Below are 11,763 nucleotides of genomic sequence, written 5' to 3' on the forward strand. Positions count from 1 at the left end.
GTCCTAAAGACCATGGGTTGGCAGCATCACCTTTATCAGCAACGATCACTCGGTGTTTGGTTCTTGTGAGAGTGGGGAACCCAGCATCGCTGCCAACCGCCTGACATTCCACTGCACAACAAGCTCTCATGGATGGTTGCCTAGACATCGTCCTCACAATGGAGCTAGAACTAGTGTTGGCGAGTGCCGATGATCTCAGCGTTGTGGCGACCTGGAAACATTGGCTGAACACATAATCTAGCTGAATTTTGAATCATGTTTTTAGCTGAAAAGCTTGAGTAGCTTTGATTTTCATTCTCTATAAAATGAATAGATGGCATGTCGGTTTTGTTACAGAAACCACCATTTTTACGCTATAAACCTTACTAGATTAGTTATGGTCCGTGAGGATATTGCTTGGCTACCAAGTAGGAATAGTTAGATTGGTTCTTCCTATCTAACTATCCCTAATTAGATTAGTTTATTTTTTAGATTGGATAGTTACAACTTCTTATAATATGGGTGAGAATCTATATTGTTTGGAGAACTAGAGACTGACTTAGCTTACTCACACTCAGTTGCTGATATTAAGCATTATTTCAGTCGTTTCATATTATAAGTCACTTTGATCTTCTTCATGCCTGTATTTGAGGTGTGGAATTATTCTCCCTCAGGTCTTGTTCGGTTAATCCCTCTCACAAGAGGATTGAGGAGGATTTGCTGCACACCATTCTCTCCTTGGGGATTAACCAAACAAGGCCTCAACTATCTTTAATCCCTGTCTCTCTCGGATTAACCCAACAAGGCCTCAGGTGATTCTCTTATCACACTACGTAGTCATACGTTTTTTATTCATTTCCATCGCATTTCAGTTTCAATTTTTGAACCAAGAATTAGTCTCAGTTGCTTTGGATACCTAAATGCTACCAAAAGTCCAAAACTGTGTGCACGAACTAGTATTTCTTTCTAGTTTTTTGGTAATGAGCTGCCACTGCCATATCACATTAAGTTTTGGTGTAAAGCAAGAGCTACCATGATAAGATGTTTGATACTCCCTCCATTCCAAATTGATCTACATATAGTTTTTTGAGGTTATTACTAAATGATCTACGTATTTATGTTTATTCATTAGGTCTATTCATTATTTGTGCATTGAACTAAATAGACATTGATACATGCATCCATGCACACAAGCATTTATAACCCACATGCAATATCTTGATTTGCTATTGGCTAGGAAATAGTGGGGATGGTGCATGCATTAAGTTTGTTGCTAGAGTAAATATAGTATGAGAGAGTTATTAGCTTTTCTTGGTCTTGGTGTACCTATGAAATATGTAGATCAATTTAGAATGGAGGGAGTATTTAGTTTTATTTCGTGGACAACATCATCTGAAAAATACGGACAAATAAATAAGCTTAATTTCGTCTAGGGAACTAACGAATATCAAGAAGCTACGCTGTTTACATCTGTTAATGAAAATGAGAAAGAGACAGTACTGTACATATCTAACATAATCTACATTGTTCAGAGCAAATAATTAATTGGTTTCCGATGTTCCTTTTGAACCAGGAATTTTATCCTTGTACTAATGTCAGCATGTATAAATGAATGTGTCGAATGCTCAAAGCTTTCCACTAGTTAAGGATTCAATAGGCAAATGGACATGGATGATGAAGTTGCATATCCCTTTGCTGTTAGCAACAGAAAGGGCAGCATGAACAGCAAGGAAACCATTTTGTTGTGGCCGGTGGTGCTGGTGGTGCAGGTGCTGTTGCTGCTGCTGCTGGGGTTGCTTCGACTTTTGGTGCCTCCATTACAACTGCTGGAAATGGTGTTTCCTTATTCTCATTCTCATCACGCATCTCGCTGGGATGCGTCAGCTGCGCCGTGCTTTGCCGGGCTAACTCCGGATGGCTATCTTTCAAGGACGCACTTGTTTTCGCTGACCCTGTCAATCTGCATAGAAATCGGCATATCAGATATGCAGAAAACCTTGGTTCAGAAAGCATCCGCTGAACCTTTCGCGACATAAGAAGACAGATTTTTTTGTCTAAAAGTATATTCCTGGTTTTTACTAATATTCGGAAGTTATCACAAATTCACAGCTCCTGTAGTTACCACCACCATTAGTACGAACTACCAATCTTTGTGTGCCTAGGATGAACAATACAAAATGCAGTAGGACAGTTTGATGCAAGTTATATGCTTCATTAATTTTTATACCAGTTTATATTTCATATGGATGCATATCAATATTTCTAAAGTGGTTATTTCACAATATTGTATGGTGATACAATGATCAAGGCCAAAGTATATAATTGGACGTGTTTTGCAGCAACTGTAGCTAACAGAGTTGACAGAGGATTCTTACATTGGAAATGCAAAACTTGTTGTGCTTCCATCAGATCGGTGTGACGAGCTATGGGTATAGTCTGTATTGTCGTCCCCATTCCGGTCTGTTAGTCCACGCCCATCCCCCTTCTCCTTGGAAGTACTAGGCTTCTCTGGTGTGGCCACCTCACCTTTTAGAGGGCTGGAGCTTGGGCTCTGCTTTGGCAATGGTGGCAATGGATCATTAGCACCCAGCTCTCCTGACTTGCCATACAAAAACATGTGATCCTTGGAGAAGCTCGCATTCCCGACATTGATGCTAAAGAGAGATTCATTGGAGGTGATGCTCCAGTCAGTTGGTGTTGATGACTTGGATCTCGCAAAGACAGCGGACGGGATCCTCTTTGGGTCATGGGGTTCATCTGACTGCTTTGCGTCTCGGTTGCCACCTTCTGCAGGTGGAGGAGACAGGGAGTACTGGGTACTGAGTATTGGGCCTTCTATCTGAAAGAAATCATCCTCGTCTATTTCCTCTGATGATGAGGAAGATGAGGAGTTGGCCGCTTCCTTCTCATGTTTGGCATCATCTCTAGATGGAATCTGTCTACTGGTTTCGCCCGGAGGGGCAGGAGTGGTGCTCATCTGTTCACTGTTATTGCCTTCCTGCTTATGGACCATTTAATTACTGGTGATTCATCAAAAAGGTTAAGTATCCTTTCAAAAATTAATTCTTAACTTGTGGAGAGTTTCTAAAAGATTACCTTTTGGAACATAAATTATCCCGTACTCTGCACTAGAATAAGCATAGCATGAATTGCTTGAACTCAAAGCCGGTCTTCACCTTTATCAAAGGGAGTTCAGAAATATTTATTAGGATAACATAGAATACATAGCCGAACACAACAAAATTTGAGTTATCTATATGTTCCACATGGCTTATTATTACAGTCGATCTTCAAGTATTGGATTATTATGGAGAGCATCTCCGACCTCCATGATTTTCAATTGGTACTGTAGTTTTATTCTGTTGTGTAGAAATTCGCCACACCTTTTGAAACTATGTACTTATGTAGCTTCAAAAAGCATGGTGAATTTCCACTTTCTGGAATAAAACTGCTCTAATATACATGAAATTGACACCTGTCAGGAAATTGAATTTGTTTGTCCCAAAGGAAAAATCTCTACATCTCAATTATGTCACGAGAACAACTTTCTAAAAAAAAAATCGAATGAGGCAATGCCAAATAATTACATAAAAATAAGAGGTATTATACAGTATTTTACAGGCTTGATTGGTTTATGAATTATGTCAGCCATTTGTTTAAGAGCAAGGATTACCACATCCACAAGAAGCATTCCGCTGACACGACGATATATTTCCAATTACAAAAATCTTTGTCTTTCCTCTCCCTCCAGATCAATTAAGCTGCAATGCTGCCTTTTGTTTCTTAAGAAAAAATCCAAGCTGCAACCAAACCTGACCAATCCACCCTGCAAATTATGAGTAGAATAAAAAAAGCGTACCAGAACATCACAAAAAGTATGGATGTATAGAAAATTAGTATGAACTGAATATTGCACCAAGCGTACCTCTTTCCTCTTGCAACAAACGTTGTCTTTGCTCTGAAAATTTCCAGGGATGTGAAAACGAAACACCGCAAAGAACAAAGGCAAACTAAAAAAGGTAAAGAGTTGCAGAGTTGGTTTTTGTGGGGGTAATTTCACCCACTCATTCGCATCCTAGGATTTTCTGCGAGTACCTGTACCTATGCTGTATAACAACTTGAGAGTGGAAGAAGCAAAGAATACTGGACGGTAGCTACATGCTGCTATAATTAGTATATCAATTCCGACTTCACTGCAGATGCATCAAGACTATGTGCGTTTTGCTTGTCTAAATTGGGCAGGTGTTTGTGTTACAAGATAAACATATGTGTTGAGAATATGGGTATTGGTTACTCACGGGCCTCTATATTCGATTAGAGATAGGAGGTGTCACTACTATAGAATAGGTTTTTCCAGGCGGGCCAAAAGGCATCTTCCTGTACGAAAGCTGGCCTATAACCACACGGGAAGATCAATCTTCCGAGCGGTCGACTTAATGCGACCGCACGCGAAGATGGATCTTCCCGTGCATCCAATAGCCGCTTGGGAAGATGTCGTCCTCTATTGACTGGTATTAATAATCGAATTTTCGAATGGTACGTGCTAGATATCAGAGTCGTCGTTAGTCACACGTATTAAAAAATCACATCATGACATAAATAAGATAGTAGAATGCATATATTCTGATAAAAGATATAGTAGTATTGCAAGTTTTCATAAAAATCACATTATGTCCACTGCAAGTTGGCTCTCTGGATCGTATAACCTTAAGTAGTTGCAGCAATCATGGCGGATGAAGCGGTAAATATCTGCACACAAGTTTAGAATGGTTTGTTTGTCGAACGGTTCGCTACAATTGGAATGGACGGGATCTGTTTAAAGAAAAGACATACTGAATGTTTGGAAATTAATCTTCACGTGTAGAAGATACTCTCTGAACTTACTTCTTCAAAAGTTGTTGTGTATCTCCCATTGATTCCAAGCATCTCGCACACGTAGTTGATGACGCTCTCTCTCGTGGCCCGATCTTCTGGTAAGGGGGATAACTCTCGCTTTGATCGAGTGCGACGTTTGCGATGTGGCTACCAACCAGAACAAGTCCAGGACGCCGTGCAATCGCTACACCACTGTTGGAAATATAGTCATATATCGGCATATTTTAATCCAAAATGTTAAGACAATAATCATGGCATGAACAATGTGGGGTGATCTAGTGATAAAATGTAGCATAATCAGGAGCATGCTTAAAGTATAATAAGCATCATGAACATACCAAGAACGCAAATAGAATTGCGACTAACAGGACAAACAGAGGTATCAAAGAATGAGTTAACAGTAGGAGAAAGACATACCCCGAGAATGGCCCTCCGCTGGATTGTGAGGCAGAACTGCCTCTGTTGATGTTGACGTTCGCAGCGGCTCTGGCTCTCGACACGCCATCTCCAGATACGGCCGCAGCAGCTCCGGCTCCAGGCGCGCCATCTCTAGAGACGGCGCCAGCGGCTCCAGGTGCAGACATGGTGGACACCGAGACGACAACGAACAGAGCAAAAGTCGAGAGCAGTCGTGCAGAAGCACTCCCCAAAAACCTGATCACCCGCCTACCCGGTGCAGATCTCAGGCGAAGGTGTGGTTCTGAAGGCCCTGCTCCTTCCGATCTCTCGTGCGCGCTAGCGATCAGAAGCAAGGAAGCAGAAAAGAGGCAGCACAGGCGCGCGGAGGAGGAAGAACACCAGCGAGAGAAAGCAAGCGAGAGGTTCTGATCGGACTAGCGGCCTCCTTATATAGCAGGAGTGATATCCGCCAGTTGCCGCATGCGCGTCGTGGGATCGTGCACGCGCCGTTACGGAGGAAATCGTTGGATTGTGGGATCGTGGCTGCAAAAAGGATAGAGGCAGACGCGACACACGCCACACCTCGCCCACGCCCACGCCCTCGCCCTCGCCCCGGCTCGGCGCGCGCGCGTGGCTTTCCGATTCCCCACCCCAACCGGTCAACAGGTAGCCTTCAATAACTCCCTATTTAAGTTGAGATACTCCTCGCTTAATTCCTGAGGTGGTATTATTATCCTTAACACTTATTATGGGCCTTTGAGATTTAATAGAATAAATCGGGCCTAGCCCAATTATTCTAACAATCCCCACAAAATTTCAATGCTCATAAGAAATGTTCTCAAGGTTGTGCCTGTTTGATATACCAGTGTTTTGGTGGAGACTGTTAAGTTGAACTTCCACCTAGGAAATGAGCTACATCAGACCACAACTGAACAATGGACTATGTCTTGAATTGTCAGTCTTGTGTGATCAGGTTTCACTCAAACCCTTTACTGGTACTGGGCTGCCATTCGCATCCCCTCTGTTTGGAGCATATAAGTCAAACTCCAGGCCTTTTCATGAGTATCTAGAGATCGCCCAAATCTCATAGACTATGACTAGCAGTCAAACTCATATAGGTGTGTTCCTTCTGAGATGTTCTACAGGTCAACATCTTTGCTTAGAAAAGCCACTCGAATCACATTAAGGCATGAGCCATCCTACCATGCAGAAAAGAAGAGAAGTACATCATGAAAATGAGCCTTTTCAAGGGTCTCTTCTCTCAGTCACACAATAGTTTGTTTCGCCATCCAAATTCACGGGATCTCCGATTACAATGGACAGGTTTCCACTATTGTGCAACCTTAGGTGGGTATCAAGCCCATTTCCCTCGATGCACTGTCTATCACATTACGTGGTAGCCCATTGGTAAACTGATCTGCCAGATTTCTAGCCGTTTGGACATAGTCCAATGCTATCACTCCGGAGTTTTTCTGCTTTCTGACAGATTTCAGTCTTCTCTTGATATGCCTAGATGACTTCATGTTGTCCTTTGAATTGTTCACTTTAATAATCACTGTTTGATTATCACAGTTCATTAGGATAGCTGGCACTGGTTTTTCAACCACCGGCAAATCCATCAGGAGTTCACGAAGCTACTCGGCCTCAACTGTCGCAGTATCTAGTGCTGTAAGTTCTGCTTCTATTGTTGACCTCGTTAAGATGGTCTGCTTGCAAGGCTTCCAGGAAACAGCGCCACCTCCAAGTGTGAACACAAATCCACTTGTGGCTTTTATCTCATTAGCATCAAATATCCAGTTTGAGTCACTATACCCTTCTAGTACTTTTGGATACCTGGTATAGTGAATTCCATAGCTCATAGTGCCCTTTAGATAGCGCATTACTCTTTCCAGAGCCTGCCAATGATCATCTCCCGAATTTGAGACAAATCCGCTCAGCTTGCTTACAGCAAATGAGATGTCAGGCCTCGTTGCACTAGACAAGTACATCAATAAACCAATGATTTGAGAGTATCTTAGTTGATCCCTTGCTATTCTTCGGTTTTTCCTTAATAGCACGCTGGGATCATAAGGAGTAGGAGCTGGCTTGCAGTCACTATATCCAAAGCGACTCAAAACCTTGTCCACATAGTGGGATTGCACAAGTGTAATCCCACCCTCATCTCCTCTTAGTAGCTTAATGTTAAGAATAACATCAGCCTCTCCCAAATCCTTCATTTCAAAACTCTTGGACAGAAAATTCTTGACCTCCTCAATCACATTGAGGCTGGTCCCAAAGATCAATATGTCATCGACATATAAGCACAAGATTACTCCTTCTCCCCCACCATAGCGATAGTACACACATTTGTCAGCTTCGTTCACAACAAAGCCAGCAGATGTAAGTGTGGTGTTAAACTTCTCATGCCATTGCTTAGGTGCTTGCATAAGGCCATACAAGGATTTCAATAGTTTACACACTATTCCCTCCTGACCTTCTAGTACATACCTGTCTTGTTGATCCATATAGATCTCCTCCTCCAGCTCTCCGTTTAGGAAAGCTGTCTTAACGTCCATCTGATGGACAAGAAGACCATGAGAGGCTGCCAGAGCAAGTAGTACTCGAATCGTGGTCAAGCGAGCAACTGGTGAGTATGTGTCGAAAAATTCCTCGTCTTCCTTTTGGGTATAACCCTTGGCCACAAGCCTTGCCTTGTACTTTTCAATTGTACCATCAGGCCTAAGCTTTTTCTTGAAAACCCATTTGCATCCTACAGGCTTGCACCCATATGGACAGTCAACGACTTCCCAAGTACCATTAGACATAATCGAGTCCATCTCACTGCGTACTGCTTCCTTCCAGTAGTCAGCGTCAGGAGATGAATATGCCTCTTCTATGGTTCTTGGGGTGTCATCCACGAGGTATACAATGTAGTCATCTCCAAAGGATTTTGCAACCCTTTGTTGCTTACTCTTATGAGTATCTACAATGTTGTGCTCCTCAGGATTTCCCTCAGGCATTTGATCATTATGTTCTATCGGTGCAAAGTGCTCATGGGGCATGACAGTTTCTTGACTAGAAGTGCTAGGTGTATGTTTCATGGGAAATTCATTCTCAAAGAATATAGCATCTCTGGACTCAATAATTGTACCAACACGCATGTCGAGTACTCCAGAATTTACTATTAAGAATCTATAACCCACATTGTGAATAGCATAACCAAGGAACACACAATCAACAGTATTTGGTCCAAGTTTTCATTTTTTGGCTATGGGTACACTTACCTTGGCCAACCAGCCCCATGTTCGTAGGTATGAGAGATTTAATTTCTTCCTTTCCCATTCCTCGAATAGTGTCACTTCCTTATGCTTCGTTGGAATTTTATTCAGGACATGACACGCAGTCAAAACTGCCTCACCCCACCATTCCTTGGAAAGCCCCGCAGTGTCTAACATGGCATTCACCATCTCAGTTAGAGTGCGGTTCTTTCTTTCGGCCACCCCATTTGATTGGGGTGAATAGGGAGGCGTCCTCTCATGAATAATTCCAAACTCTTCGCAAAAGGATGCAAATTCATTGGAAAAATACTCCCCACCTCTATCAGACCTCAACCGTTTGATTTTCCTTTCAAGTTGGTTTTCTACCTCAGCTTTATAGGTCTTAAAGTAATGCAATGCTTCATCCTTTGTTTTCAATAGATACACATAACAAAATCTAGTGCAATCATCTATCAGTGTCATGAAATATATCTTTCCCCCTTTAGTCAACACGCCGTTCATTTCGCACAAATCGGAATGAACAAGTTCTATAGGTGCCAAATTCCTCGCCTCAGATGCCTTGTGAGGCTTGCGAGGTTGTTTCGATTGAACACAACTATGGCACTTAGAACCTTTGACCAAAGTGAATTTTGGAATTAAACTCATGTTAGCTAAACGCGTCATATAACCGAAATTCACATGACAGAGTCGTGAATGCCACACATTAGACTCATCATTCTTGCTTATATGGTTCACAACATTATGATTATTACACATGTCATCCAAAGAAAAGCGGAACAAGCCTCCGCTGTCATAACCTTTTCCAACAAAAGTTCCATATTTAGATATGACACATTTATTGGATTCAAACACAAGTCTAAAAACCTTCTCTACACAATAGAGTGCCGCTAACAAGATTCTTCTTTATTGAAGGGACATGCTGCACGTTCTTCAGATGCACGGTCTTTCCCGAAGTAAACTTTAGATCGACCGTACCAACACCATGAACAGCCGCAAGCGACCCGTTTCCCATCAACAAGGAGGAACCTCTCCCGACCTGATAAGAAGAAAACAGAGAAATGTCAGCATATACATGAATATTAGCACCAGTATCAACCCACCAATCAGTACCCCGATGTTCCTCCGCCCTCGCTAATAACCATGTTGGCAGACTTCCTGTCTTTGCGCTCAGGACAGTCCTTGGCCCAATGCCCAGACTTGCCACACACAAAGTAGTCTCCCTTTGCCTTTCTCTTGCCTTTCTTCTTAAAATTGGTTGTAGCCTTGGATTTGACATCAGGCTTGACTTTCTTATTGTTGTGGGATGCATGAGGGTTCTTCTTCTGTACCATATTGGCACAAGAACCTCCCTCAAACTTTTTGCCCCGATTGTCCTTTGCCCTCGCCTTCTCCTCAACACCCAAAGAGCCAATGAGATCAGAAACACTGAACTCTTGTCTCTTGTGCTTTAGAGAAGTGGCAAAGTCCGATCAAGAAGGTGGCAATTTGGCAATAATGCCACCCGCCACAAACTTGTCCGGCAACTCACAGTTGTTGTTCTCAAGTTCCTTAGCCAGCATCTGAATCTCATGAGCTTGTTCTACTACAGAACGGTCATCGACCATCTTGTAGTCATAGAACTGCTCCATGACATACAGCTCACTGCCGGCGTCGGAAACTCTGAACTTGGCCTCAAGTGCATCCCACATGTCCTTCCCGGAAGGCATGTGCATGTACTCGTCCACTATGTTGTCAGCGAGTACACTGATCAATGCTCCATGGAACAGGCAATCCGAAGTCTCGAACTTAGCCTCTTCCTCGGGAGAGAGAGGTGGTTCACTTCGTTTGCCCCGTGAAACATAGAAGCATTGTATCGCTGTCAACCACAATAGTGCACGTGCTTTCCACCTCTTATAGTTAGAACCATCAAATGCATGTGGTTCCAGTGCAGCAGCAAAGCCAACTACCGAAAATGACCTATCAGGTTTTTGGATTGTTGGAAATATAGTCATATATCGGCATATTTTAATCTAAAATGTTAAGACAATAATCATGGCATGAACAATGTAGGGGTGATCTAGTGATAAAATGTAGCATAACCAGGAGCATGCTTAACGTATAATAAGCATCATGAACATACCAAGAACGCAATAGAATTGCGACTAATAGGACAAACAGAGGTATCAAAGAATGAGTTAACAGTAGGAGAAAGACATACCCCGAGAATGGCCCTCCGCTGGATTGTGAGGCAGAACTGCCTCCGTCGATGTTGACGTTCGCAGCGGCTCTGGCTCCCGGCGCGCCATCTCCAGAGACGGCGGCAGCGGCGCCGACGGCGGCTCCGGCTCCAAGCGCGCCATCTCTAGAGACGGCGCCAGCGGCTCCAGGTGCAGACATGGTGGACGACGAGACGATGACGAACAGAGCAGAAGTCGAGAGCAGTCGTGCAGAAGCACTCCCCAAAAACCTGATCACCCGCCTACCCGGTGCAGATCTCAGGCGAAGGTGTGGTTCCGAAGGCCCTGCTCCTTCCGATCTCTCGTGCGCGCTAGCGATCAGAAGCAAGGAAGCAGAAAAGAGGCAGCACAGGCGCGCGGAGGAGGAAGAACACCAGCGAGAGAAAGCAAGCGAGAGGTTTTGATCGGACTAGCGGCCTCCTTATATAGCAGGAGTGATATCCGCCAGTTGCCGCATGCGCGTCGTGGGATCGTGCACGCGCTGTTACGGAGGCAATCGTGGGATCGTGGTTGCAAAAAGGATAGAGGCAGACGCGACGCAACGCACGCCACGCCTGGCCCTGGCCCCAGCCCGGCCGGCTCGGCTCGGCGCGCGCCCGCGTGTGGCTTTACGATTCCCACCTCAACCGGTCAACAGGGAGCCTCCAATAACTCCCTATTTAAGTTGAGATACTCCTCGCTTAATTCCTGAGGTGGTATTATTATCCTTAACACTTATTATGGGCCTTTGAGATTTAATAGAATAAATCGGGCCTAGCCCAATTATTCTAACACCACAAACGATGTCGTACCAACCGTGACGCGCGGTTGATGATCCCTGCAATGCAAACTAGAGAATACTGCAAGAACAAGATAAGATGCAATCTAAATATTGCGAATAGGTGATTAAGCACAAATGAATATTTGTGATTGAAGTGGTAGATCTAATCGACCCTGCAAATCAACACACCAACTATTGGGGGCTCTGAATCTATAGTCGCCGACTAATCGAGCGAGGACTAGAGACAAGGTGAATGGCACATGGCAAAATTCAACTA

General features: G+C 43.6%; 1 protein-coding gene across 2 annotated transcripts; it reads right to left on the minus strand.

Moving 5' to 3' along the window:
- Positions 1 to 1,343: 1,343 nt before the first annotated feature.
- On the minus strand, positions 1,344 to 4,033 carry LOC127780604 (uncharacterized). 2 transcript variants are annotated; one of them, XM_052307533.1, is made up of 5 exons: positions 3,905 to 4,033; positions 3,653 to 3,805; positions 3,076 to 3,155; positions 2,355 to 2,977; positions 1,344 to 1,939 (listed from the first exon to the last, which is right to left on the minus strand). In XM_052307533.1, exons 3-5 carry the CDS (start codon positions 3,085 to 3,087, stop codon positions 1,678 to 1,680), a joined length of 897 nt encoding a protein of 298 aa, XP_052163493.1. In that variant the 5' UTR covers positions 3,088 to 3,155; positions 3,653 to 3,805; positions 3,905 to 4,033; the 3' UTR covers positions 1,344 to 1,677. The 2 variants fall into 2 exon arrangements, with proteins under 2 accessions (XP_052163493.1, XP_052163492.1); XM_052307532.1 differs by having other exon boundaries at positions 2,355 to 2,999.
- Positions 4,034 to 11,763: the final 7,730 nt, after the last annotated feature.

The sequence above is a fragment of the Oryza glaberrima genome, chromosome 7 (genome assembly GCF_000147395.1).
Source record: "Oryza glaberrima chromosome 7, OglaRS2, whole genome shotgun sequence".
Taxonomy (NCBI): Eukaryota; Viridiplantae; Streptophyta; class Magnoliopsida; order Poales; family Poaceae; genus Oryza; species Oryza glaberrima.

Coding starts and splice junctions, on each gene's coding strand:
- LOC127780604 (XM_052307532.1), bottom strand. CDS start 2,992: ATGGTCCATAAGCAGGAAGGCAATAACAGTGAACAGATGAGCACCACT. Junction 1,940..2,354: donor ACAAGTTTTGCATTTCCAAT/GTAAGAATCCTC, acceptor ATTTCTATGCAG/ATTGACAGGGTCAGCGAAAA.